General features: G+C 63.6%; 2 protein-coding genes across 2 annotated transcripts; one reads left to right on the top strand and one right to left on the bottom strand.

Moving 5' to 3' along the window:
- Window positions 1-360: 360 nt before the first annotated feature.
- Window positions 361-19,841, bottom strand: RTF2 (replication termination factor 2). Its single transcript, XM_012935416.2, has 9 exons — window positions 19,692-19,841; window positions 18,067-18,161; window positions 17,351-17,444; window positions 16,309-16,448; window positions 14,135-14,213; window positions 3,318-3,431; window positions 1,234-1,285; window positions 1,054-1,149; window positions 361-610 (listed from the first exon to the last, which is right to left on the bottom strand). Exons 1-9 carry the CDS (start codon window positions 19,758-19,760, stop codon window positions 426-428), a joined length of 924 nt encoding a protein of 307 aa, XP_012790870.2. The 5' UTR covers window positions 19,761-19,841; the 3' UTR covers window positions 361-425.
- Window positions 8,481-13,435, top strand: LOC101539639 (beta-1,3-galactosyl-O-glycosyl-glycoprotein beta-1,6-N-acetylglucosaminyltransferase 7). Its single transcript, XM_004620197.2, has 3 exons — window positions 8,481-9,663; window positions 10,537-10,632; window positions 12,103-13,435. The coding sequence occupies exons 1-3, from the start codon at window positions 8,715-8,717 to the stop codon at window positions 12,327-12,329; spliced, it is 1,272 nt and encodes a 423-aa protein (XP_004620254.2). The 5' UTR covers window positions 8,481-8,714; the 3' UTR covers window positions 12,330-13,435.
- Window positions 19,842-27,794: the final 7,953 nt, after the last annotated feature.

The following is a 27,794-nucleotide window of genomic DNA, read 5'->3' as shown; positions in this document are numbered from 1 at the left end:
AGGCGTGGGAGAGACGGGACAGTGGGTGACCGGGGAGGTGCCCGGCCCCTCAGAGGGCCCCGAGGTGTCGCCCCACACCAGAGGAGAGAGGCGGGGGCAGACACCCGGGCCCACGGCCGGAGCCGGCGCCAGTCTCCTGGGCCCACGGGCCTCACGGGAGGGTCTCACTGACCTTCCTACTCCCGGCCACAGCTGCTGGCCCCGCCGGCCTCGTGTCCTGCTGGCCGGGCCCAGGATGCACCGCCCGGCCTCTCCCCTCGGGGGAATGAGGTCCGGGAGTGGCCGCTCAGTGCCGCCTGTGCCGGGAGCCCCCCCCACGCCCAAGAGGAGGACCCCAAGGCAGGACTCGGGAGGCCGCCGGCGGGCAGAGCTGCTTTAATGACCGTGCCCCCCCACCCCGCAGGGAAGGGGCTGTCCGGGCGGGCTCAGAAGCAGTAGGACGTGTGGGTGACCCAGTGGGCCGCCGCCTCCTTGGGCCGCTTGGCAGAGCTGTGGGTGGTGAAGAGGGACTTGTAGGCCTCCGACTCCTCGCTGTCAGCGATGGAGCGCTTCGGGGCGCCACGCTCCGCCTTCCCCGCCTTCCCCGCAGGGGCTCCGCTGGCGCTGGCGGCTGGGGAGGAAGAGGAAGGGGCGGTGAGGGGGGAGCGGGCGAGGCACGCTCAGAGCCAGACGCCACCCCCGTCCTGGGCAGCGGCGAGCTGGGCTGACCCCGGAGGCCGGGACCTGCACCCGAGGAAAGGGGTCCTGGGTGCTGAGTACTGAGGAGCCCGGGCAGGAGGGGGACTTGCCTGAGGACAGGGGTGCTGGGTGCTGAGTACTGAGGGGCCCGGGCAGGAGGGGGACTTGCCCGAGGACAGAGGTGCTGGGTGCTGAGTACTGAGGGGCAGAAGGGGGGACGGGTGCTGAGTGCTGAGTGGCCCGGCCCGCGCTGCTGTGCCGTGTCCCCCAGTGGCCGGGAGCTGCTCTTCCTGCCCAGCCCAGAGGCCGGCGGGGACAGGCCGGCTCGGGCCGCGAGTACACGGGAGGCCCGGGCGGGGGCACCCCAAGTCCTACCTGCTCCTCTGGCCGCGGCGTGGGCCGGCTTCTCTCTGGGTTCCGGGCCGGGCGCCTCGGGCTTCCCCGCCTTCACTCCGGACGGGCCCGGGGCCTCTGCGAGACACCGAGCAGGCTGCAGGCGCCCGGCCCCGGCTGCAGGGGGCGGGCAGCAGCCCCAAGGGTCAGCCCCGGCCTTACCTTCACCGTCGGGGCTGGACACGGACTCGGCCGCTTTGGGCTTCTTTGCTTTCTGTGAAGACACGGAGGGGGGCTTGGAGGCAGAGTGGGGGGGGGAGGGCGGGTTGGGGGAGGGGGCTCACTCCGGCCCGCGTCCCCTTCACTCTGCTCCGAGGAGACCGTGTCCGAGGGCCCGGGTTTCCGCAAGCCCAGGCAGCCGCTGTCTGGCTGCCCTACCCCTGCACCCCGGGGCCCCCTGCGCTCTGAGGCGTCTGTAAAGGGCGAGTCGCCGGCTGCCCAGGCGTCGGGCTGCCGTGGAAGCACTAGGATTCTGCCACTCGCGGTGCCACGGCCAGAAGAGGTTCGGAGCGGGGCCGGGATGTGCTGGGTCACGCCCTGGCACCAGCGCAAAGCTCTTCTTACCCTGGGGCGGGGCACAGCCAGCCGTGCCCAGGGGACCATACGGGATGCGGGGATCGAACCCGGGTCAGCTGTGCGCAAGGCAAGTGCCCTGCCCACTGACCTGTGCACCAGCCCCAGCAGTTTTTTTTTTTTTTCCTTTTTGGGTCACACCCGGCGGTGCTCAGGGCTGACTCCTGGCTCTGCACTCAGGAATCACACCTGTGGTGCTCGGGGACCCTGTGGGATGCTGGGCATCAAACCCAGGTCGGCTGCGTGCAAGGCAGACGCCCTCCCCGCTGTGCTCTCGCTTGGGCCCTGCAGGAGGTGTTTTGGACGAGGGACGGCTGGAGCCGTAGCCGCCTGCCATCACTGCCGAGTCTGTCGAGCTCGGGTTCTAGGACAGCTCGCAGAGAAATGACTTTCACAACGCAGTCTGCCGAGCGTCCAGAAGGGGGCGCCCAAGACACTCGGTGCCGGCACTGGCAGAGACCCCAGGGCTGGGCCCGGGCCCCTGATCTGAGATGCCCCACCCACAGCACAAACCTCCCGCCTCGCGGCAGGCACGGTCTCCACGGGCACACGGGGACCCCGTCCCGTCCCCAGCGGAACCGGGGAAATATTTGGTCTCCTGGTAGCGGTCACTAAGAGGCATTCCCAGAAGCCGGGGTGAGGCCCGGCGGGGCAGGCAGTGAGCGGGGCCCTGGGGACGGGCGGCCTGGCAGGGAGCCCGGGACGCGGAAGCTCGTGTGGCGCCACCACTGCCGGCCAGGGGCTGCGCTCCAGGCACTTCCTCGAGAACGCGGCTCGGCCTTTCTAGAACCCTGGGAGCAGACGCCAGGGCAACAACGTCCTTCGCCAGAAACACCTGCTGGGGCGGGCGGGCACTTGCCCTGCAGGCAGCCGCCCGGGAGCCCTCGAGTGTAAGCCCTGAGCACGACTGGGTGTGGCCCATTGGGCGGGCGAGCTGTGCTGGACCCCCCAGGCCCTCACATGGTCCCTGAAGCCCGCCAGGAATGCGCCTGTGCACAGCCGGGGGGCCCCAACCACCCAACACGCCCTCTTGTGCCCTGGCTCTTCAAAAGAGCAGCCACTCAGGAAATGACACATACTTGCCCCCTGCCCTCCCCCCCTTTTTTGGGGGGGGCCATACCCGAGCACTGCTCAGGGATTAGTCTCGGCTCTGTGCTCAGGGCGCAGGGGAACATACGGGGTGCCAGAGATCGGACAAAGGTCGGTCAGGTGCAAAGCCAGCGCCTCCCCGCTGGGCTCCAGCCCTAGACAGGTATGTGCCTTTGCACCAGCCGCACGGGCCTCTCAGAGCGCCAAGAGGCTCCAGACCCCGTCGAGAGCACTGCATCCAAGGCCTCGCAGGGCACGCCTGGCTTTTTCCACCCGTGCCGAGGGTGGCGTATGAACTGCATCATCACGAAGCTATTAGGAAAATGTCTAGGGCTGGGGCTGAGCCCGAGCTGCCGGCACCAGATGACAGAGCACCCTGCTGGAGAGCCGAGAGCACAGCTCAGGGGGCGCCTTCCGGCCCGAGCACCGGCCTCAGAGCGCGAGGCCTCGGGGAGCCCCAGCCCGCCCCGGCTCCCCTCCCACCCGCTGGATGCAGGGTGCGAGTGTCTTGTCCTGCTGGTGTGGGACACACCTGGCGGACTCTGGGACCCCGTGGGCTGCCGGGGGTGGACCCCGGCCCTCACCTTGCCCAGCTTCGCTCGCAGCCTCCGGGCCTCCATCCTCTGCCGGAGGGCCTCCACGTCCTCCTTGGAGCCATTGAGCACCACCACGTCGTCGTCCTGGAAGGCGGCACCGCACTGCGGGGAGAGGCGGGTGACCGCGGGGCGGGAGACAGTGCCCCCACCCCAACAGCAAACGAAGGGAAGGCAGCCCACTCTCCCCCGGACACCCAGCAGACCGGCCGCGGGCCTCAGGGAGGCGCCGAGCACAGGACGCGGCCAGCCTCGCCTCAGGCCTGGAAAACGCTTCCCCGCAGCCGAGAGGGCAGAGCCCCCATCTGCCCTGTGGCCCAGTGTCCACCTGCCCCGTGTCTGTCGGGGTGGCAGGACGGCAGGACGTGTCTGTGTCACTTCCTCCCGCCAGCGTTTCCCAGCCCGGTCCCTGGGAGCTATGTGGGGGCTGCCCCAGCCCCTTCCCCACGTGCCCGTTTCCCGAGGGCCTCGGTGCATGCTGGCAGGAAGCGTGTCAGGACGAGTCTGGGGTCCCGTCACGTCGGGATGGGGCAAAGGCGGCCCCCGAGACTCCCGCCTGCGCCCACTCCCTGGCCTGGGGAGGATGCGAGGCCAGCACTCGCCCCCCCGCCCCCCCCGGGTGTGAGGACGGCCCACGCTGGCCGACGGGCGTAGGGGGGCAGTGTCCCACTGTGCTGGCCTCTCCGTCCGGATGGACACGGCCGTCCGGGAAGGGCCGGTCACGGCAGCTGCGACTGGCCCCTGCACGGCCACGCAGGTCCTTTCTGCAGCGAGGGACAAGGGCGTCCCCAGCGGGGGCTCGCCACCCTGGGCCCCCTGACAGGTGCCAGCAAAGACCCTGTTTGTTTCAGGGTCACCCTGGCTGTGTCCAGAGCTTCCTCCTGGCAGGGCTCGGGCAGGGCCAGGCCTGAGCCCCGGGCAGCGGGGGCCCCCACTGTGCCGTCTCCCCAGCCCCTGCTAGGGCAGGAGGCCGGAGGAAGCGAGTGGGAGGGAGGGAAGGAGGAGGGAGGGAGGGGGGAGGGTAGAGGAGGCGTCCCAGGGGCGGGGCCCCCACAGCCGCGCCCTGGGTGGAGCCACGGGTGGCAGGCGGCTGGGTCCTGGGCGAGCCCTTGGGGGGGGGGCATCTCTCCGTGCGCCCCGGAACGGCCCCGAGCACTCAGGCTGCTGGCTTCCCCACCACCGGAGGCGCGGCCCGCCCGACCAGCTGGCGGCTCCTTCCCTGGGGACAGGACGCTGCTGGGTGACAGAACCTGCCCAGCGCCCCCGGGACGCCGCGAGCAAGGGAAGAGCCGGGGCCCCCGGCCGCCTCTCCCTCCAGGAGCCGGGACGAGGTAAGTGCCGGGCTCTGAGGGGTTCCCGGGCAGTCAGAGGCCGAACACCGGGGTGTCGGGGGGACCTGACCGGCCAGGGGTGCCAGGGCCAGGCCCAGGCCCGGGGCCAGCCGCTGTGCTCTCCGGGCCACCGGAAGGTTCTAAATGCCTCCCCCGAGAGCCTCTTTCTCTCTCAAAGATGCTTTTCACTCACACGAAGGAGACACAAGCGGGATCTCACAGAGTCTGCGAGCAGGGACAGCTCTGCGCCAGGAAACGGGGGCACGGCCCAGGGCAAGGCCGGGTCCAGGTCTCTCATTTACTCTGGGGCCACCTCTGGGGTGCTCGGTGCTCGGGCGGCGAGGGGGCGGAGCCTCTGAGCGAGCGCCCGGGCCCGTGCCTGATCTGGGCCCCACAAGAAGGGGGGGTTTGCGGGGCTCTCGGGCCTCCCCGAAGCGGGATCCCCCTCTGCACACCCAGGCGGCTGGAGATGCCACAAACCTCGGAGAAGCTCACGGGGGTACCGACAGATGGCGGCCAGTCTCGGGACTCAGTGCCTGGCCCCTCTCTGAGGCCAGCCGCTGAGGGAAGCCGATTTGGGGGTGCAGAGGGGAAGCTGATTCGGGGGTGCTGAAAACTTCTTTCTGCGCCCAGAGGCAGAACAGCAGCAGCTTTCCAGGCTGTGGCTGAGGGCACTTAGGGTGGGCATGGGGGGGCCCAGAGAACTCAGGCTCTCCGGTCTGGGGGCTGCAGCGCCGCGGGATTCTCTCATGCAGCACCAAGGCAGCACACTTCCCGGGAACCCTGAATTGGCCCGCACCCCCATTCCTGTCCTCCTGGGGGGCAGGGCCCTCACCCGCCCCGTCTGCCCCAGAAATCGGTCACTCTCACCCAACCTGACGCCAGCGTGGAGCCCCGCCCCGGGGACCAGGCAAAGCCACCTCCGTGCCCAGGAGCAAGCAAGAGGGTCCCAGCGGCTTACCCAGAACGGACGTCACACCCTTCCTAAAACGGGAACACCGAGAAGTTTCCCTGGTGTAGACACATTCTCGTCTGATCTGGGTAAACAAATGGTGACACTCGAAAACACGAGTGCGTAGAATCAAGTACTTTAAGTCCATCTTTATTTGCCCTGGGACCACACCCATGACAGGGAAGCCCTGAGTAAGTGCAGGGAGCACCCGGAGGGGCTCGGGGGCTCCTGTGGGGTGAAGGGGAAGAACCCGGTCAGCTGAGTGCATGCCCGTGTCCTGCCCACTGAGCCACAGTCTCCAGGCACATCAAGATCATCTTTAAAGATCATTATGGGGCTGGAGTGATAGCACAGCAGGGAGGGCGTTTGCCTTGCATGCGACCGACCTGGGTTCGATTCCCAGCATCCCACAGGGTCCCCTGAGCATAGTCAGGAGTAATTCCTGAGTGCAGAGCCAGGAGTAACCCCTGTGCATTGCCGGGTGTGACCCAAAAAGCAAAAAAGGAAAAAAATGACCATTATTTACCCAGTAGAATTGCACTGCACTGTAACATTGTCTTCCCGTTGCTCATCGATTTGCTCAAGCGGGCACCAGTAACGTCTCCCTTGTGAGACTTGTTGTTACTGTTTTTGGCATATCGAATATGCCACAAGTAGCTTGCCAGGCTCTGCCTTGTGGCGAGATACTCTTGGTAGCTTGCCGGGCTCTCCGAGAGGGACAGAGGAATCGAACCCAGGTCGGCCCCGTGCAAGGCAAACACCCGCCCTACCCACTGTGCTATCGATCCAGCCCCCCCCCCCGCGTTTTTTTTTTTTTTTTTAAAAGATTCAGCAAAAAGTCATTGAGGTTTTCTGTGGGGCTACAGCCGGGGGTGCTCACGCTTACTCCAGACTCTGCACTCGGAGGTTACTCCTGGCATCCCTGGGCATCCCTATGTGGTGCTAGGATTGAACCTGGGTTGGCCGTGTGCACGGCGAGCTGTGCTGTCGCTCGGCCCAAACATCACTCAGCTGTATTCGATGCCATCAAACCCCCACCCCCAGAAGTCTTTACGTGAGCTAGACTCCATGTTAACGCACTAAAAATGATCCCCGTGAGACAAATAGTGTGAGGCGGTCCAGACACTCCGAGAGCCCGCTCCCGGCCCCCTGCTGAGTGCTGGGGGGTGAACGCGGGGGCACAAGCAACAGGAAGGGAAACATCCTCGGCCTCAAGTCCTCGAACGACCCTCTGGTCAAAGAAGTGCCGGGGCAGCTACGCCACCCTGAGAGCAGCCCTGGAGGCCTCCCCGGCGGCGGCCCTGGCTGCAGGGCTGTTTCTCCCGGGCCCAGGCCCCTCCCGCGGCTCTCCAGGCACTGCCCCTGCGCCACCCCTCTGGCCCAGCGGCGGCTGAATGGGTATTCGGTTACACAAGGCCACGGGGCTGGGAGTTTGCTTGCCTGGCACGTGGCCAACCTGGGTTCGATCCCTGGCATCCCATACGGTCCCCTGGGCACCACCAGGCATGATCCCTGAGTGCAGAGCCAGGAGGACCCCGGGCATCACTGTGTGTCCCCCAAAGCAAGCAAATAAACATACACAGGCCCGGGGAAGTCAGGGCGGTGGGAAAAGGCTTCGAGTGCCCCCTCACCCCGAGACCATCACTCTGCACTGCGCCTGCGGCTCAGAGGCAGGCGGGACGCTGAGACTGGGATGGGGGATGCCGTCAGGGACGTCCCGCCGCTCCCGGGCACGCTCCCAGCCGCAGCTGCTCCCACGCGGTATTTTAAATAAGGCCCTTCTGGTGAGGAGCGAAGGTTCTGACCCGTCAGCCTCTTTGTTTTTGTTTGTCGGGGCCACACCCGATGTGGAACCCAGGTCAGCTGTGCGCAAGGCAAGCGCCCGCCCGCACCTGGTGGTGCTCTGGGCTGACTCCCGGCTCTGCCTCTGAACCCCTGGCGGTGCCTGGGGGACCCGTGGGATGGCGGGGGTCGAACCTGGGCTGGCCGAGAGTGGGGCAAGCTCCTGTCCCACTGTGCTCACTGTGGCCCCAGAGCGCTGTTTGGACGGGCTGCGTGTGACCCCCCTGGGAAGCGGGCAGGGGCCAGGTGGGTGGGCGTCTGCACAGGTGAGGGCCGTCCCTGACCCCATGAGCTGGGTGGGGGCAGGGCAGCCGGGCGTGGGGCCTGGCCTGAGCTGTTTCTAAGACTTTGAATGAACCCATGTCCAAAGAGTCAACTGGAGGCCAGGAGCACTGCACTCGGGGCGGCCCGGCCTGCCCAAACCCGCTGTCCGTGTGTCTATGGGGCGGGGGGAGAACACGCGTGGGACGAGTCTTCCTTTAATTAAGAGGACCCCTGGCTAGCCCCTGAGCCCTGCCTGCCTGCAAGGAGGGCTGACGCTCTCCCAGGGGGTGAGGGGGTGGAGCCCAGGCCAGCTGCACGCAGGCGGGCGCCCCACCCCTCCCCCTCTCTGACCCTTGACTTCTTATTCGTCCCTTCCTGGAGGGGCACTGGGGACCAGGCTGCCAGTCCAGCCTCTGCGACACCTCTCGGGCCCTAAGCGAGCCCCGTGTGAGGGGTCACGGCTTCATGCGGAGGGCCCGGCTGGTCCAGGCAGAGCCGGGAGCGGCCCTGGAGGCGCTGGGGGTGGCCCTCCCCGGAAGTGGCCGCTTCACGCTGCCCTGCCCGGGCCTGCCCGAGCCCCGGGCCCACTGCACGTGGTGCTGAGCACCCCACGCCCGAACGAGGGCAGACAGACAGACAGACCGGGCGCGGGCAGACAGAACCCGTCACCGCAGCACCAGGGCGCCCACCCAGGAGTCAGCCCCGAGTACAGCTGGGAACCCCACCCCCGACACCCCCACCCCCAAAAGGAACTCAAGCGGAGGGTCATTTTCAGGCCCCGGTGGGATCCAAGTTGCTGCCTGGTGTGTCCGGGGTCCCTGCGAGGCCACCAGGGTCACCCACGCGCTGGCGCAGGGCCACAGCCAGCGGCTGGGATCGTGCGGGGGGAGGGGAGCCACGACTGGGACAGGCCACGCGCCCGCGTGTCCTCCCTGCCCCCGCGGGAGCCTCCATCCCGTGCCGCCCTTGCAGGGACCTTGGAGGGGACCGTCTCCAGCCATGAGCCAGCTGCGGGCCACCAAGATGGGCCTGGCCGTGGGCACGGCCGTCTGCGTCTCCCTCTTCCTCTACCTACGGGCCCCCGAGGAGGCCGAGCGGGCGCCCCCGGCCCCCGACGTGGCCGACTGCGGCTTCTACCCCGACGAGCTGTGCGCGGCCCTGCTGGAGGGGAAGGCGGCGGCACCCCAGGTGGCGCGGTTCTGCCAGGGCCCGCCCGGGGCGGACGTGGCCGGGCACCTGTGGGGCTCGGGGAACTGCTCTCGGCTCGCGCGGGGGCTTCGCTTCATCACGGCGGCCCTGTCGGCCGAGGAGGGCAACGCCTCCCTGGCCTACGTCATTACGGCGCCACGCGAGCTGGCCGCGCTGGTGCGGCTGCTGCGGGCCGTGTACGCCCCACAGAACCTGTACTGCGTCCACGTGGGCGAGGATGTGCCCGCCGAGCACCGGGCGGCCGTGCAGACCCTGGCCGGCTGCCTGGGCAACGTCTTCCTCTCGCCGGGCGGCGGGCGGGCGGCGCCCCCGGGCCTGGCGCGCCTGCAGGCCGAGCTGGGGTGCCTGCGCGCGCTGGCGGGCTCCAGGGTGGGCTGGAGCCACGCCCTCAACCTGTGTGCCGAGGACTTCCCGCTCCGGACCCACCGGGAGATCACCCGCTACCTCCGCAGCCAGTGGGCCGACAGGAACATCACGCCGGGGCCGCCCCCTGCCCAGAGCCACGAGGGCCAGGCCAGGGCGGCCCTGGGGGGCAGCGTCTACGTGACCCCCAACGTGGGCTTCTGGGCCGAGCCGCCCCCCAACCTGACCATCTACTCCGGAAGCGCCAACTACGTGCTCACGAGGAAGTTCGTGGAGTTCGTGCTGACGGACCCCCGTGCCGGGGCCATGCTGCAGTGGTCCAGGCACGTCCACAGCCCGGAACGCCACTACTGGGTGACGCTGAACCGCCTGAAAGGTAAGCGCAGGCCAGCGAGCAGGGCAGGGCCTAACCCTGGCCCACTTGGCGGCGGCTGTGTCCTCTCCAGAGTGGGGCGCCTGTGTTTTACATCTGCTTTTTTTTTTTTTTGGCTCTTTGGGTCACACCTGGGGATGCTCAGGGGTTTCTCCCAGCTCTCAGGAATTACTCCTGGCGGTGGACCCGGGTTCAATTCCTCTGACCTGGGTTCAATTTCTCTGTCCCTCTCGGAGAGCCCAACAAGCTCCCCGTGGCATATTCGATATGCCAAAAACAGTCACAACAAGTCTCACAATGGAGACGTTACTGGTGCTCGCTCGAGCAAATAGACGAGCAACGGGACGACAGCGGTACAGTGCTGCAGTGGTGCTCGGGGGACCACACGGGATGCAGGGATCACACCCAGGCCGGCCGTGTGCAAGGCAAGCGCCCTTCCCACTGCACTATCACTCCGGGCCCTCCATCTGTCTGCCTTTCACAGAGAACACGTCCGGAACCCTCAGAAAGTTCCTCTCCTCTTTCAGGCCAGACTGGCCCCTAGTGGCACCCTCGTGCCTGCCCTTGCGTCTCGGGCAGGCCTGACACTTGTTGGGGTCTGGGGAGGCAGGTCAAGCCCCGCCCACGTCCCGGGGAACCAGGGCCTGCACCTGGCCATGCCACCGGAAGCCCGACTTCTCATCACCCGCACCTGGTGGCCGTGCTGGGAGATGGCTCGTGGGACAGGGACGCCAGGACACGCCCCCACCTCCACAGTGTCCCCAGGAACTGCAAGAGTGACCCCCACCCCCTAAGCATCCCCAGAACAGACAGGAGGTAGCCTGGGGGTCATCCGGCCCTTCAGCGCGGCCCGCGGTGTCCGCTTTGCTTCCCCAGATGCTCCAGGCACGACGCCTGACGCTGGCTCGGGGGGGAACATCCGAGCCATGAAATGGAAAGGCCAGGAGGGCCGTGGCCACGGCGGGTGCAAAGGTGAGCGCGCGACCAGCCCCGCCCCCGCTGTACGCGGGGAGGAGCACGGCCCGCAGGCGGCACCGGGGGGGGGGGGGGGGCGGGGATGGTCCCAGGGTTCACAAGGTCCCGAGCACAGCTTGAAGGGCCCCCAAAGGGCCCCATCTCCCGTCTCCCTTCTGACGGCCCGGCCCCCTGCAGGCCCACCCGGACCCCAGGGCGGCCCTGCAGCTCCGACATGCAAATGAGCCGGGTTCTGAGGGCTGCCGTCTGGGAGGCAGAGGAAGGCCACACGAGTGGGCCGGCCCCGCCTCCTCCCGGTCAGAAGGGACGGGAGAAATTTCTAGATTTATTTTTGTTGTTTGGGGCCACACCCAGTCACGCTCCAGCCCGTGTGTCTAAGCAGCTCTGGCTGAGGAGCCGGCCGCCCGCTGGGCAGGCCACAGGTGGGCGACAGGTAGGCTCCAGGCCAGCGCCGGGCCCGGCTCTAGGGACCCGCACGAGTCCCGACAGGCTGCGGGCCTGGCTGCCAGGAGTGCTGGTGCAGGCGCTGCTCAGTCCCCTGCACCCTGGAAGGTCGCCCCACCCCCTCAGTGTCACCCACACCCCAGGGCCGCCCCATCCCGGCCCTTTCCTGGAGGCAGCCTGTGTGCTCAGGCCGTGCAGGGTGCTCAGTGCTCAGTCACCGAAGGCGGAGTCAGAGCTTCTGGGCTGGTCCTGCCCGTGCCTCACGCCCCCCAGCCATCAGCCACAGCCCCCTATTTCCCCTCCTGCACCAGCGCAACCACAGAAGCCCACCCGGTCCCGGCGTGCGCCCAGGGCAGGGTCCGCTGGAGCTGGCCGTGCACGGCTCTGCCGCGGGCCAGCCTGCTGCATCGGAGAAGGACGGGGGTTGCCAGCCGGGTCACCAGCCCGCCCGCCTGTCTGCTGGCCCTCGATAGCTGGCAGCTGCCGGCGAAAGCCCCTCCTGTCCTCCCGTCACCCCCTCTGCAGAGCCTGGGGGACGGGGCTCAGCTTCTGCAAACCACCCAGCCCTTAGGGTACACCCACAGTCCGGGGGCCGCTGGGTCCACGCTGCACCACAGCAGGCAAGGGACTGTGCACTGCGGCGGGCACGCAAGGGCTGCCCCTCCCCTCCCAGCTCACCCCCTAAACTTCGCCGCATTCACCGGGCAAAGCCTCCGTGCTCGGTGGGGACCGAGGGCAGGAAAAAGGGATGCTTCCCTCTCTTTGTCTTCTGGGGACACACCCAGCAGTGCTCAGCACTGACTCCTGGCTTGGTGCTCAGGGGACCAAACCGGGGTCGGCCACCTGCAGGGAATCACCTTCCATGCTACCCTGACTCTCCAGCCCCGGAACGCCCCCCGCAGGCCCGTGTCAGCAGCAGGACTGGCCGGAGCCTGGCAGAGGGCCCCTGGGGAGGCGGATGGGGGGGCGTCCCCCTCGGCACATCTGCATGGCGTGAGTTGAGGGCTGGGTCTCTCCCTGCAGGCCGCTACGTCCAGGACAGCTGTGTGTACGGGCTGGGGGACCTGCCCTGGATTGTCCAGTCACCTTCCCTGTTTGCCAGCAAGTTCGAGCCCTCGGAGGACCCCCTGGTGGTCACGTGCCTGGAGCGGTGGCTCAGGCGCCGCGTGCTGCGGGACGCCGAGGTGCCCCTGGAGCCCCACTGGGCCTTCCAGGCCCAGACTCACTTCAACTGGGACCTGAGCGGCTGAGCGGGCGGCCGGAGGCTGTCCTCGTGCCCCTTGGTGTCGCCTTCTTGGGGGCATTTCACCCGGAGGATGGGCACAGGATCCCCGACACAGGCATGTGCTCAAATGCTCTTGGAAACGCTGGCACCGACTGGGCCACTTCCACGGCTGGAGTCTGAGAGGCGCCGGCAGCTGGCGAGCTGCTGCTGAGATCAGGTTTCCACAGTACGCTCGGGTGCGAGCGAGAGGGAGAATGGGCGAGCACTGGTCCCCTGAGCTTCTCATTTCTTTCTGGGCGACACCCGGAGGTGCCGAGGCCTTACTCCTGACTCTGTGTTCAGGGCTCGGCTCCGAGGGCCACGGATGGTGCCAGGGACGCAAGTCGGGTTGGTCATGTGTAAGACAAAGGCCCGACGTGCTGTGCTATCGCTCTAGTCCCCACCCGCGGGGGGATTCACGGCGCCTCCCAGGGCCCGGAGCACTGCCAGGTGTGACCCCAAACCAAAAGGAGAAGGAAGGCAACGTGGAAGGCAGGACAGGGTAGGAGACGCAGCCCAAGCCGGGAGCCTGCGCTTTGCACGCGAGGCCCTGGCTGCGGCCCTAGTGAGACATGCTTGAGACACACGGCAGACCCTCCCCCAATAAACATGAAGATCACACTAACATCCTTGCTTTGGTTTTTGGGGAGCCACACAAATGGGCCATGTGCGAGGCAGGCGCCCCACCCACTGTGCGCGCTCCAGCTCCCAGGGAATATCTTCAAATTACTGGAAACGCAGCCTGGGTTGGTTTCATTCCACTGTCCATCCCTTCAGATCACCCTAGGAAGTGTCTCCCTCCGTTCACAAATCTGTCAGCTGACGTGTGGGCTGGAGCATGGGGACAACGCCGGCCGCTCCCCGGGGACACGGAGGCACAGGCCAGCGGGCGGGCTGAAGGCTGGAGTGAGGCCACGCCGTGCCCTGGCCACTTCACCTGCACGAACATGGACTCAGACGTGGCCAACCTCACACTGGCAGAAATGATTCCATCAGAGCCTGGCTTCCCTCGGCTCCTCCTCCGTGCAACCCTCGGGCCTCAAGGGACCAGACTAACGCGCTGTCCCCGCCCTCCAGCAGGGGAGGCCCTGCACGGCGGCTCCCACGGGGCCTCAACCACCCCCCCCCCGCCGGCACCTTCCCGGTTGCCCCTCTCCCGCGGTCTCAGGCCCCGGCACAGCCCGGAGAGGCGGAGAGAAACCATGACAGCCAGGAGGCCTGGGGGGCCCTGCAAAGTCCCGAGGACACGACACTACCACACGACACCAAGGACTCGGCCACCGCCCACCGTTCCCCCCCCCTCACCCCCGAGTGCTCCAAAAGCAACACCGTGGGGGTGACAGGCCCAGGGCAGGGGCAGGGCGGACAGTGCTGTGGATGGCGGCCACCAGGTCACTCCCACCTCGCCCGGACCCACAGTACTGACGGTGGCGGGAAGGCGGCCAGTGCAAACCGCGGCCTCGCCCCTCCTACCCCAGGAGCGACCCTGCACGGCGCGAGGAGTGGGGTGTCTCCGAGTGCGCTGGGCAGAGGGACCACGGCTGCCACCAAATTGGAAATGACTAGAAAACAAAGTCTCCTGAAGCACAAGAGGCCCCTGGGCCGAATGCCCACCCCACGGGCCGGGGTGAGGGGGTCCCGGGGGGCTGCACTCCCGCCAGCACAGGGGCAGAGCCCGCGCAGCTCACGCCGGACGGGCCGGGCCACAGCAGGCCAGTGACCTGGCCCATGTTTCAGAAGCAACCAGAGACGCGGGAACAACGGAAGCGACGGGCAGCGCTGCCCACTCACCGTGTGGCAGACTTCCGCCTTGATCTCCTTCAAGGCTCGCTCGGAAAACACGCAACCGCAGCCCCGCAGGAAGCAGAACCTGGAGGGAGGATGCAACGGGGAGGAGGATGAAGATGTCACCCGCGATCGTTCACCCCGACCCACCGACACGCGCAGGGTCTACGGGAGGCCAAGAACCACAAGGAGAGAGAGCCGTGACACCCATTCCCGTAGGAAAAAATCAATTAATACATTCAAAATAAATAAACGAACCCCAAACACAGGCTTCTGCCCAGTCCCAGCCCCTCACAGTAATGCTCTGACAGGGCTGGAGAGAGTATAGAAGGGAGGGCATGTGCCTTGCACACGGCTGGCTCGGGTTCAACCCTTGGTATCCCATATGGCCCTCTAAACACTGGCAGGAGTGAGGCCTGAGCACTGGCAGGAGTCAGCCCTGAGCACTGGCAGGAGTGAGCCCTGAGCATTGCTGAGTGTGGCCCCAAACAGAAAGCAAACAACAACAAACCCATAAACAAAAACTATAAACTTAAAAGACATTTTGGGAAACTCAGGGAGAAGGCACTTAAAATATGTCTGAAATTTCTCGCCTATGTTCAAAGGAGCCTCAGGCCCAGGGAGGGCAGCGGGGGCACCGCCAGGCGCTCAGCAGAGAAACACAGAGGGCGGGAAGGCGAGACAGAGGCTTCCCCGAGCCGTGACTGCCCTTTGTGCTGGGGCCGCGCCCGGCCTCGCGGAGGGGACTGAGGGACGCTGGCAGAAATGGGCGGGGGACAGGGGCCGGCTCCCGCCACTGCCAGGGCCCTGGCCCCCAGCCAAGAGTGACCCCCAGCACTGCGGGACGCGGGCCCAGAACAGGAAGCGTTTCCCAACAACGCCCTCATGTCGTCACCGAGCGACTGCCGACAGCGCGGGACCCAGTGGCACAGCCGTGGCGGGACCGGGCAGCCCAGCGCGGCAGGAGCCACGCGACCGTTTTCTGGAGGTGAGCGGCAGGGACACGGCCGCCAGTGGGACACACAGACGGGTCGGGAAGAGACGCAACCCAGCACGGTGGGGGCCACAGTGGGGGGGGGCACAGGGGTTGGTGAAAGGTCACAGGCTACAAGGTGAGGCCATAAAAGGGGCTCAGCACGGAAACGGAGGAAACGGCTCCCCAGCGGGGCCCGGGTGGGGGTGACGCGCCCCGGCCCTGCAGGTGACATGAAAGCCGGCCCCATCTTTCCTACGTGTTCCGCTCGGAACAGACTTCCTGTGGCCCCGGGAGTGGGCAGGAGGAAGCCCAGGACGGGAGGCCCCGGCGGCCTGCTCGGTAGTTACGTTTATGTCATTACGAGGTAGGAAACGCCTGCTCCCCTTACGCAAAGGCTCAGCGCTGCTGCATGCTTCTGGCTGGGGCCACACCAGGCAGGGTCAGGCCCACCCCAGTCTCTGCGCCCGGGGTCACTGGGGTCTGTGCTCAGACCGCCTGGGCGCCCAGGGACCATGCGTGCTGCTAGGACTGGAACCAGGGCCGCGGGCACCGCCACACTCACCCTGGCCTCAGTGCTCACACTCGGGCCGAGATGTCTGTGCTAGATCAGCAAGTTGAACATTTTCCTTCTCTCCCTCTTTGGGGGCCGCGCCCACAGCGCTCAGGGGTTACTACTGACTGCGCACTCGGGGGTCCCTCCCTGCGCTGCACGCTCCCCAAGCCAACTCTCACGTTTCTGCCTGTACTACACCAACTTCACTGACACGCGCCAATAACCACGGCCGCAGTTCCTGGCACAGAGGACACGCGGGCAGAGGCCCGGGGGCAGAGCCCATCCACCAGGAAGGGGAAAGGAGAAGAGACGGAAGCCCAAAGTGGGGAGACAGCAGGGCCGGGACGACACGTGGTGGCTGCGCCTCAGGGCCCCTCTGGGGGCTTTTCCCGGCAGGGAGCGAGAGGCATCGTGGCCTGACACCGTCTCCGTCAATACCCAGAGCTGGTGAGCACTGAGGTTGAGGTCGCTGTGGGAACAGGGCGGCCGAGGGCCAGGGGGACTGGGGGAGCGCCTGCCTCTTGGGCGGGCACCTCTCGGACCCCTGCGCACCCCCGATGCCAGCACAGCTGCCTGGCCTGCGGGGCTCCCTGCGGGGGCCCCAACCCCCCTCCACCGGCCCATAGGGCTCCCTGAGGCCCCCGTGCTGACCTGTGCCGCCCGTTCATCTCCAGGCCCACCACGGGGCAGATGAAGCGCGCCCGCTGAAGGTCGTCGTGCTTGTCACCTTTCGTGCCCTCTTTGTCCCCCTCCCAGGCGGGGTTATCCGAGAGCCGCAGCTCCGTCACGTTCTGTGAGGAAACAGCAGCAGTGGATGAGCGCAGGGGCGAGCAGATGGCGCCGTGCCTGGGGGCGGGGGGGCAAGGGGGGATCCTGAAGGAAGATAGGCTGGCATACACACCCACACCCCCGGCCCCCCCTCCCCCCCCGCTGGGTTCAGGCTTCAGCTGTCTCATACACACACACACACACACACACACACACACACACACACACACACACACACACACACACACACACACACACACACACACACACACACGGTTCAGGCTTTAGCTGTCCGGGATCTGGACACACACACACCCACCCACCCACCCGGGTTCAGGCTTCAGCTGTCACACACACACACACACACCCACCCAGGTTCAGGCTTCAGCTGTCACACACACACACACACACACACACACACACACACACACACACACACAGAGGCTAGGTTCAGGCTTCAGCTGTCGGGATAAGGCCCATGGCACCCGCCCCCCACACGAGTGGCTGGGTTCAGGCTTCAGCTGTCGGGGATCTGGCCCGTGGCCCCTGTGGTGGCTGCCGTGAGCAGCGCCCCCGTCGAGAGAAGCACCCACAGGCCGGGGGCCTCATGTTCTTCAGCACGTTTCTGGGATGATGTTGGCCTCGGAACAAACAGCTTTTCCTGTCTCTCACTTCTCCTCTCGCCCTGAGTGAGAGCCCACCGCAGCCGGAGTCGGCCTGACAGGGCTTCCGCTCCCACCGCCAAGGCGACACCTCCGCAGTGACTGCGAACCCAGCCTTTCGCACCTACGATGCCACAATGGGGTGCTGGTCGGGGAGCACGGGGTGGGGGGGCCGGGGGATCCTCTTGGTCTGCGCGTTGGCTGAGCAGGGCGAGGCTCCGGAGTGCCCAGTCCTACACACACCCGGCCCGGCACACACCTACCTTGATGCTCTTGATGTGCGCGGCCGCCTTCCCGAGCGCCTTGTCGGGGGATCTGTCCAGGAGAAACTCGATGACGGCATCTTTGTTATACAGTCTGCAACGGAAGGACAGGACGGTGAGAACACCCTGGCAACCAGCCGTCTCCAAACAAAACAAAACGGCGGGTGGCCCACCGCCCTTGACACTGGGAGACAGAAATGCAGCACAGCACTAAGAAATCCGCCTCCCCTCCCAACCGCTCAGGGCACGCAAAGGGATGAGCTTATTATTTATTAGGATTCTGAGCCACACCCGGCTGTGCTCAAGCCTTACTCCTGGTTCTGGACTCATGGGTGACTCCTCAGTGGGGCTTGGGAGACCCTACGGAGTGCTGGGGGCCAGCCCGGGGCTGGCTGCAAGGCCAGTGCCCTCCCCACTGTACTATCATTTCAGCCCTCCAAGAAATGAGTTGAAAGAAGCACTGCAGGGGCCCTGGGGTGGTAGGACAGCGGTAGGGCACTTGATTTGTATGTGGCAATGGGCACTGCCAGGTGTGGCCGCGAAACAAAACCAAAACACAACAAAAAAAATCAAAATGAAGGGCAGCAAACTGGGAGTCTGAGGGCTGAACGGGGTCAGGATTTCCGGAAGTGAGAGAGTTCTTGAGACGTTCACTCCTGCAGCTTTTCTCTTCCCCTCTCTCTGGCAGAGGCAGGAACCAAGCAAGGGGAACACACCTGCCCAGCTCACACGCGACGATCGGTCGCCTGAGTATTTCTTGGCTTAGAGTGCAGTAGTTCCACTGGGCCACTAACTCCGCATTTTTGTCAACCTGCAAGAAGAAAAAACCCTTTCAATTAATTCTCACCTCTGAAGGGCGTCTGGTCCAAATCAGACACCAAACTCTGAGGGTGTTTTTTCTTTCCTTTATTAAGACTTCAGATTTTTGTTTACAAAGGAAGAAGGGAAAAACCCTATCCACCCACCCACACCATTCTTACAGAAGCTTCCAGGGTGGAAATAGGATCTAGAAAAACAATTCCGGGGCTGGAGCGGTAGCAGAGCTGGGAGGGTGTTTGCCTTGCACGTGGCCAACATGGGCTCGATTCCAGAATCCCATATGGTCCCCTGAGCACCGCCAGGAGTAATTCCTGAGTGCACGAGCAGGAGTAACCCCTGGCTTGTGCAAAAAAAGGAAAAACAATTCCATGGTGCTCAAGGACCCCACTCCCACCCTAGTGCAGACAACAGGCGTATTTTGAAAAGTTCAGCACGAAGACTCCAGTTCTTAAGTCACCAGTTTGTAACAGAAGTGAGGGGGTCTTTTGCAGACTATTTACTGGGGGGCACAGCAAACCCCCAACTAAACGGTCAAAGTTCTGATGCAGCCCCCAATGTCACCTTCACGGCATTTTCACATTTTGTATTTCACATCCAGCTTATCTCTCCTCCCCAAGCACGAAACCTGAGTAATGTTAGCAGGCTGTGACATCTGGGAGGAAACAGGAATGACTGAAAGAAAACATTCCTTGAATTTAATGTTTGTGGCTGCAGCCGCCAAGAGCGGTGTGTCTGAAACAACATTACCACATTACCTGTCTGCAGCTCCGGCAGGACGGATGGACAGACACACACACACTCCTCTACACCTTCGAGTCCACTACAATGGCATAAAACCTTTGTTTGCTTGGGGGTCACGCCGGGGGTCCCACCTGCAAGGCGTGAGTGTCAGCCCTTTGAACCATGACCCCCACCGGTAGTTGGTTAGGTGAGGGACTAAGGGCTTAGGGTACTTGTCCAAGGTCTGAGCTCAGGGGCGGTGAGCCTGGCTCTGGAGAGTATCATTTCAGTACTGCCATCACTGCGACCACTCGCTCAGGCATCCTGTTCGCCAGAACAACCCCACGACCCCCCACGGTACTGCAAGGGTGCGCTACTCATTCAGAGAGAGAGAGAGAGAGAGAGAGAGAGAGAGAGAGAGAGAGAGAGAGAGAGAGAGAGAGAGGGAGGGAGGGAGGGAGGAACAGCAGGGAGGGCGCCGCCTTTGCATGCAGCTGCCCCTGGTCTGACCCCCGGAGGGGGCCCCGGGCGCCGGCGGGGCGGGACCCCCGACACCCCCTCAGGCCCCCCCATGGAGAGCAGCCTTTGCCGTCACCGAAGCCGGGCGCGGCCCCTCGTCGAGGGAAGACAGGAAGCCCCCCCGGGGGCTGTGGCGAGCCAAGGGGGGAAGGCGAGGTCGGAGCCCAGCCCCCCCAAGCAGCCCCCAAAGTGCTTAAGTCCGAGTCCTCCGGGAGACAATAGGCCGCCGCGCTGGCCCAGCCCTGGGCTCGCCCGTGCGGGCGCCGCCGCCCCCGCCGCTCACCTTCTCCACCTTCTTCGGCCCCTTGACCAGCTCGTGCCTCTTGGGGATGGTGCCCCCGTCGCAGCCCATGGCAAAGCCGGAGCCCGAGTCGGCGCGCCTCGCCCACCGCCGCCACTTCCGGAATCGGGGCGCCGCGCGCGCCCACTTCCGGCGCGCCGCGATGACGCACATCAGGCCCACGCCCCCTAGGGGCGAGGCCGTGGGCGGGCCCGGGTTGCCCTGGAGAGCGACGCTCCCCTGGGCATCTGCGGGTGGCTCGCGCCCGGCAGGGCAGGGAAAGGGCTGCCCGTGGTCAGGGGCCGCTCCCTGCACGGAAAGGACTCTGCATGGTTCAGCGTTTCAGAGGGACGCGCGAGAACAGTAAAGAGCGAGAATCTGGAAAATAAACGGCTGCGCAGGGCCTTAGGGTGCCCGCCCGCCTTGCCCGCTGGGTGGGGGCGCCCCGGGTGGGTCTGCGGGGCACTGAGCAACTGGAATGTGTTAACGCCCCAGCCAGCGGGCGGAGGGGTGGAGAGTGGTGGAGAGAGGGCAGGAGAGGGAGGGCGCTGCCTTGCGGGGTTGGGGGGGTTGCGGGAGAGAGACAGAGACAGAGAGAGAGACGGAGAGAGAGGAGAGACAGAGACAGAGACAGAGAGAGACAGAGAGAGACAGAGAGGCAGATAGAGAGAGACAGAGACAGAAAGAGAGACAGAGACAGAGAGAGACAGAGAGAGACAGAAAGAGAGACAGAGACAGAGAGAAGAGCAGGAGGTAAGGCCCTGCCTTGCGTGGGGCAGGGAGAGAGAGGGAGGGAGAGAGGGGGCAGGAGGCAAGGTGCTGCCTTGCACGGAGAGAGGGGGCAGGAGATCAGGCGCTGCCCTTGTGTGCCACCAACCCAGATTTGGTCCCCAGCACCGCCAGGGATCCCTGCAGAGCTGAGCCCTGAGTCGCGGGTCCCCCGCCAAGCCAAGGCATTGTTCCTCTCCCCGTGAACGGCGGCATTTGAGGGGTGAGCATCACCCCAGGGTGTCTCAGCCCCAGGGAGCAGCAGAGTGAGAGGGTCACAGCGACACTGCACGATGTGAACCACAAGTGGGATGTGTGTGACCCCACAAGGGAAGAGGGAGACCCCAAACACCCGCCAAGTGTGTGAACACAACAGCCTGGGGGTGAGCTGTGGCCAGCCCCAGAACTAAGTGTGAGCCAACAGCAGGGGTGAGGGAGGAGGTGATGGCGGTCACTTCCTCAGGGCTGTGTTCCCCCCACCCCCGTACAGAAAGGGCATCAGCAATGGGACGAATCCAGATGATGAGTCTTTTCCCCTTGCTTGGTGTGCTGTTCCTCATGGTGCGGGAGAGTGTGTTGGCTGGAGGCTGCCGCCAGGAAGATGAACGGGGGCTGGAGCCATAGCACAGTGGGGAGGGCATTTGCCTTGCACGTGCCGACCCGGGTTCAATTCCCAGCATTCCATACAGTCCCCCGAGCACCGCCAGGAGGAATTCCTGAGTGCAGAGCCAGGAGTAACCCCTGAAGATCGCCGGGTGTGACTCAAAAGGCAAAAAATAAATACATAAAATAAAGCAGAAAGACGAACTCCTTCAGCCCCTGTACTCTGGATCTGGGCCCGAGGACAGCAATGTTGTTGACCGTCCACACACTCTGGCCTCAGAGGCTCTCAGCCCTGCTCTGCTGGAGACTTAAGGAATCTCGCATGGCCAGAGCAACAGGACAGCGGGGAGGGCGCTGGCCTTGCGTGTGGCTGACCTGGGGTAGACCCTGGCCCCACAGATGGTCCCTAGAGCCCCACCAGGTGTGGGTCCTGAGCGCAGAGCCGGGAGTAACCCCTGAGCATCCCAGATGTGCACCTCCCCCCTCCAGAAAAAAGAAATTCTGCCACTTGGACCTGTGTGCCTGTGTGTACTTGTCTTGCAGTCTCTGGAGACTTTTATTTTTTTTTTCAATTACCAAGTTAGTGTCATCATCAAATGTGCACTGATGGTGGGGCCCCAGAGATAGAATGGGGGCGCAGGCGCTCGCCCTGCATACAGCTCACCCCCGGCCAATTCCCAGTACCAGATGAGGGTCCCCTGAACGCCACCAGGTTTGGGCCTTCGCAAACCAAACTGAACCAAACCAAAACGATCACTCGGAAGTGGGAGTGATGGAAGCTGAAGGGCTCTGAGAGGGAGGTGGGTGAGCAGGCTCCAACGCCGACGCTTCGGTGAGCTGGCATGCAATGTGTGCCCGTGCCAACGGGAGGCGTCAACTCGGTGAGGGCCGTGACCTTGTGGCCTCTGAGCCTGGCACAGTCCACACTCACTTCCTCAAGCTAACCCAGAGGAAGCGGACACTTACTCATGGGTGCAGGGGGCGTCCGGGGTGGGGCCGGCCCTAGAGGGAGGACTTCTGTGAGAACCCCATCTCCAGGAGTTTCTGGGCGAAAGGGCTGGGGCCAGGGTCCAAGGTTGGTTCACTTTCTCCCCACCTACCCCGGACTGGAAGAAGCTCGAACACTGGAGAGCAAAACCCCAAGAATCTACAGACAAGCTCCCCAGTCAGTGCTCTTTCTTGGAAAGTCCAGCTGCCCCTAGAAAGGAAGGCCAAAGGTCGACGCTGAGGCTCTTGGCCATGTCTGGGGGACGCCTGTCCCCTGCCGTCCTCCCGTCTCGAGGGCTGCAAAGTCCTCTGCGTTCCACACCACCAACCCCAGGCCTGGGCGGGTGCGAGCTAAGAGCCCCCCAGCTGGAAAACTCCCTGTTCCTCAACCCGCGCCCCCAAGCCACCATGTGGGTGGATGGGCCACCATGGGGTGGACGGGCCCCTACGTGGGTGGACGGGCTTTCTCTTCCTCCTCCATTTCCGTTTCCAGGGCGCTGTTCCCCGGGTGCCCCGTGGGCAGCTGAGACACATGTGGACTTGGGTGTGAATTATGACGCAGGAATAGCAGCTGGCCCCTGCCACCGCACCCCTGCTGAGCCCCGCTCCACTCTGCCTCTGGGGAAGGAAGCCCCCCGGACCCGTCCCTCCCCAGCCCTGCGCCTCTGCCCTGGGTCCTTGCTCGGGGCCTGTCGGGGAAACCCTGGATGCTTCCCCTTTGGGCTCATGCTGAGGAGCTGATGAGCACTGTGCAGAGAGCCCTCCCTGGGACGCGGGTCACTTTGTTGGCGAGCGTGTGGCTGCATTTCCTCCACAGCCCTGGGGTCACAGCAGAGGTCTCTGGCATGCTCTGCTCCCCGTTCCAGGCACCCCCAAACCCTCCGAGCGGGTGGGTCTGACACCCGGCGTGCTCCACCCAGCGCTCTCCGGTGCCGCAGTGGAAAGTTCCGCCTGGAAAGAGCTGCCCGGTGAGTCCCTCCTCATCCGGAGAGAGAGTGGGAAGCAGCTGTGGGCGAGGACGTGGGCGTGAGGGGTGCCACACCCCCCGCCCCCGGTGTCACTCCTGCTGGTGCTCAGGGGCCCAGCGCCAGCACATGCAGAGCACACGCGCCAGCCTTCCGTGCCAGCTCGCCAGCCCGAATGGTTTGGGTTTCTTCCTCCCTGGCATCAGACCGGGGTCCTTGCACGAGCCCGGCCAAGCTCTACCCCACTAAGCAGCACCCAGGCCTCTAGGATCTCCTGAGGAATGTCACAATGTTAAAAGGATGTCACCAGGAGGGGCTGGAACGGTAGCACAGCGGGGAGGGCGTTTGCCTTGCATGCGGCCGACTGACTCGGGTTCGATTCCCAGCATCCCATAGGGTCCCCCGAGCACCACCGGGAGTAATTCCTGGAGTAATTCCTGAGTGCAGAGCCAGGAGTAGCCTCTGAGCATCGCTGGGTGTGACCCAAAAAGCCAAAAAAACCCACAAACAAACAAGAATGTCCGCAGGAGCTGAAGGGAGAGTACCGTGGAAGAGACACTTGCCTTTCACGCAGCTGGGGTTTGGTCCCCGGCCTCCCTTACGGTCCTCCGAGAGTCACCTGGAGTGACCCCTGAGTTCAGAGCCGGGGGTAAGCCGTGACCTTTTCTTTTTGCCAGCTCCTGTGGGGCCCTCAGACGGCCTCAGGGGCCCTCCCAGCAATTCTCAGTCAGCTGGGAGGGTGGTTCAACGCGAGGCCCTGAGTAGGGACCTACTCAGACCCTGTGGTGTGGGGGTGACCCAGACCGTCCAGTGGTGCCAGGGATGGGAGCCAGACCGGCTGCCCGCCTAGTATGCAGCGACTGTACTGTCTACCCAGCCCTGTTTTTTTTTTTAAAGCACTTTTTTTTTTTTTTTTGCTTTTTGGGTCACACCCAGCGATGCTCAGGGGTTACTCCTGGCTCATGCACTCAGAAGTTACTCATGGCGGTGCTTGGGGACCACATGGGATGCTGGGAATCGAACCCGGGTTGGCCGTGTGCAAGGCAAACGTCCTACCCACTGTGCAATCGCTCCAGCCCCCAAAAGCACTTTTACTTTGCAGATTTTTTTGGGTCCTTTTTGGGTCACATCCAGTAATGCTCAGGGGTTACTCCTGGCTCTGTACTCGGGAATTACTCCTAGCTCCTAGCAGTGCTCGGGGGACCATATGGGATGCTGGGAATGTAACTTGGGTTGGCCGCACACAAGGCAAACTCTTTTCCCGCTGTGCTATTGTTCCAGCCCCCTTGGGTTTTTTTTTGGGGGGTGCACACCTGTGATGCTCAGGGGCTCCTCCTGCTTCTGCACTCAGGAATCTCCCTTTGTGGTGCTCAGGAGACCCTATGGGACGCCGGAGATCGAACTTGGGTCCGCCACGTGCAAGGTAAACGCCCTTCCCGCTGTCCTATGGCTCCGGCCCCTGACTTCGCAGCTTTAGGGACACCTTTCAGGCCACCTGGAACCGCCAGGGCCTCCGCAGTCTGGCCCCGTCACCTCTCCTGCCTGCACGGGGCTGTGCTGACTTTCTCGAGGGCTCCAGGGCACTTCCGCAGCTGGGTGAAGGCAGGCACTCGTTCCCTCAGGCTGGGCCAGCAGGCCCCCTGGAGAGACTCATCGCAAACAGCCTCTCCCGTCTCCTGCAGAGATCAATCTCACTGTGACTTATCAGCCCCAGCTTCAGGTTCTAAGCAAAAACTCTGAGACCTGGTTCATTCGGAAGAGCGGTTCGGTGCACACGGCTGACCCAGGTACAGTCCTCAGCATCCCATATGGTCCCTATGCACCAACAGGAGTAACCCTGAGTGCAGAGTCAGGAGTAACCCTGAGTACAGAGCCTGGAGTAATCCTGAGCACAGAGACAGGAGTAACCCCTGAGCGCAGAGCCAGGAGTAACCCTTGAGCACAGCGTGTGTGGTAACCCCAAAAGCAAAACAGACACATAAATAGATAAACAAGGAAGATAAGGCATCAAACTAGAACTGTTCCGTTTGTTTTGTTGCTTTTGGTTTGGGGACTACACCCGGCGGTGCTCAGGGCTTCCTCCTGGCTCTGTGCACAGGCTCACTCTGGAGAGACTTCGGGAAGGCACAGGAAGGGCTGGGGACGGACCCCGGACTGGCTGTATGCAAGGCAAGCACCCTGCCCACTGCACTAGCTCTCTGGCCCCTGAGAATCGTTTTTACTTTGAGGGCCCCAGCCAGCAGCAAGCAGGGTCTGCTCTTGGCTCTGAGCTCCGTTTTGGGGATTCTTCAAGGTGTGGGCGAACGAAGGCCAGCTGCATGCAGGGCGAGAGCCTTAACCACTGGGCTACCTCCCCGACCGTTCGAATTGCTCTGGATCACCAACTTTGGGGGAGCCCTCACATTCTGCACTCAAGAAGACGGTCTTGGTCACCTTCCCCTGGCCCTGCATTCCCAGGGGTTCCCTTTGGCCCTGGGTCAGGGAAGCTGCGAGGTGCAGTGGGGTGGACCCAGGCACGGTCCTCTCACGAGGAACTGAGATTGGGCAAACGCTCAGCAGACGCTTGTTGGGGGATGAGTGGGAGGGAAAGGATGTGACCGTGTGGCCCGTGCACGCGGGCAGCTGTGGCACACCTGGTGCACACGGCTGGGAGGACGCATGATTGGGGGGGAATGTTTGATCATGAATGAATCATTTACAGGCAACCAGAAATACGGTTCCCCCCTGCTCTTCACACTGGGGCCTCTTCTTGCCACCTGAAGGCTCGCGAGGAAACCAGATGGTCTTGACTGCCTGGCACCCGGCAGCCGCTCTGCCCACCATTTCCTCTCCCCTCCCGCAGAGAAAACGTCACAGAACTCTGGACTCCAAGCAAAAATACTGAGCCAAGAGGGCCCGCTCGGGATGGGAGAGGCGGGCTGAAGGTAGACTGTCGACCGAACACGATGGCCACTCAGTACCTCTGCTGCAAACCACAACACCCCAAAGAAGAGAGAGAGCAAAAGGGAATGCCCTGCCACAGAGGCGGGGTGGAGTGGAGGGGATGGGGTGGGGGTGGTGGGAGGGATGCTGGGACTATGGGTGGTGGAAAATGGGCACTGGAGGAGGAACAGGTACTCGATCGTTGTATGACTAAAACGCAAGCATGAAAGTTTGTAAGTCTGTAACTGTAACTCACGGTGATTCACTAATAAAGAAAAAATAACTGAGGGGGCTGGAGCGATAGCACAGCGGGTAGGGCGTTTGCCTTGTACGCGGCCGACCCAGGTTCAAATCCCAGCATCCCATAGGGTTCCATGAGCACCACCAGGAGTAATTCCTGAGTGCAGAGCCAGGACTAACCCCTGTGCATGGCCAGGTGTGACCCAAAAAAGAAAAAAAAAACTGAGCAAAAACTTGCTAAAAGAAGGGGATTTGACTCACTTATTTGTATGTTTGTTTTTGAGCCACACCCAGTGGTGCTCAGGGCTTACTCCTGGCTCTGCACTCAGGAATCTCTCCTGGTGGTGCTCAGGAGACCCTGTGGGATATTGGGGACCACCCCTGGGTCAGGTGCATGCAAGGCTAGTGGCTTCTCCATGGGACGCCGGGATTGAGCCAGACGGGCCACATGCAAGGCAAGTGCTCTCCTTGCTGTGCTCAGGCCCCAAGAAGGTGATTTTAATCAACTTAAGATGTTTTCAGCAGTTGTTACTCTATTGAATAATCAGTGGAGGGGGCTGGAGCAATAGCACAGCGGGGAGGGCATTGGCCTTGCACGTGGCCAACCTGGGTTCGATTCCCAGCATCCCATATGGTCCTGCAAGCACCACCAGGAGTAATTCCTGTGCATCGCCGGGTGTGACCCAAAAAGCAAAAAAAAAAAAAGCGCTACAAATAAACACAGAGGAATGGGAGCACTGTGACGGAAGTAACCCAATAAACCTAAACTACCTGAGGCTATGTTATCCTACAGGTGACTTTCTTCATTTTTATTTTTGGGTTTCAAGCCACACCTGGGGGTGCTCAGGGAACCACATGAGATGCTGGGGACGGAACCTGGGTCAGCTGTGTGCAAGGCAAAGGCTCTACCTGCTGAAGCAGGCCCCCAGCTCAGGTGACTCGTAGCCTGGAGATGCTGCTTCAAAGCTGAGGAGTCTTTAGCGGCTGAGGCAGAGCCTTTGTTTGAAGTGAGGATGGGGTAACCATGGCAACAGGAGCCCCACCATCCGGCCAGCAAAGGAAGAGGCGCTTTGACCTGGGGGATCTCTGGGCTGCTTGCAGGCCTGTGACAAGCAGCGGGCACCCACAGCGTCCTTCCTGCCCATGCAGTGGTGCTCCTGCACGAGCACTGAAGCTCTCCTCTGCAAAGGAGTCTGGGTCTCAGGAGAAAACATCGGGGCTTCTGGCTTTGAACCTGGTGACCCGGATCAAAGGCTCTTCCCAGGGAAAGATTGCTCCGAAGGATATTTCTGGTACCGGTGAAATTTTTTGTGATAAAGGGCAATAGCTTAGAGTCACTTGGAAGTCTAAGCCTTTTTGTTTTCTGACGGGACGGGGGTTAAGATGCTTGGCTTGCAAGTGGCTGACTCGAGTCCAGTCCCCTGACCACCACCGGGAGCATCTGCCTGGACCCCCAGCACAGGAAGTATTCCCTGAGCACCTCCTGGTGTAGCCCCAACCAAAACCAAAACCAAAGAAGCCTAAATCTTTTTAGCTTGTGCAGACTGTATTTATCAGGACAGAATTATTTAGAATGGACAAAATAAGTTAATGGTGAACCCAACAGAACACGTGACGCTGC

This window comes from Sorex araneus, chromosome 5 (genome assembly GCF_027595985.1).
Source record: "Sorex araneus isolate mSorAra2 chromosome 5, mSorAra2.pri, whole genome shotgun sequence".
Lineage (NCBI taxonomy): Eukaryota > Metazoa > Chordata > Mammalia > Eulipotyphla > Soricidae > Sorex > Sorex araneus.
Note: the sequence above shows the minus strand (reverse complement) of the source record. Positions and strands in the feature narration are given on the sequence as shown.

Excerpts from the sequence above, each read along its gene's own strand:
- LOC101539639 (XM_004620197.2), top strand. The coding sequence starts at position 8,715 with ATGAGCCAGCTGCGGGCCACCAAGATGGGCCTGGCCGTGGGCACGGCC. Across the intron at positions 9,664-10,536 it reads GACGCTGAACCGCCTGAAAG|ATGCTCCAGGCACGACGCCT; the intron begins GTAAGCGCAGGC and ends TTGCTTCCCCAG. Across the intron at positions 10,633-12,102 it reads TGGCCACGGCGGGTGCAAAG|GCCGCTACGTCCAGGACAGC; the intron begins GTGAGCGCGCGA and ends CTCTCCCTGCAG.
- RTF2 (XM_012935416.2), bottom strand. The coding sequence starts at position 19,760 with ATGGGCTGCGACGGGGGCACCATCCCCAAGAGGCACGAGCTGGTCAAG. Across the intron at positions 16,449-17,350 it reads CGCACATCAAGAGCATCAAG|AACGTGACGGAGCTGCGGCT; the intron begins GTAGGTGTGTGC and ends GTTTCCTCACAG. Across the intron at positions 611-1,053 it reads CGCCGCGGCCAGAGGAGCAG|CCGCCAGCGCCAGCGGAGCC; the intron begins GTAGGACTTGGG and ends CTTCCTCCCCAG.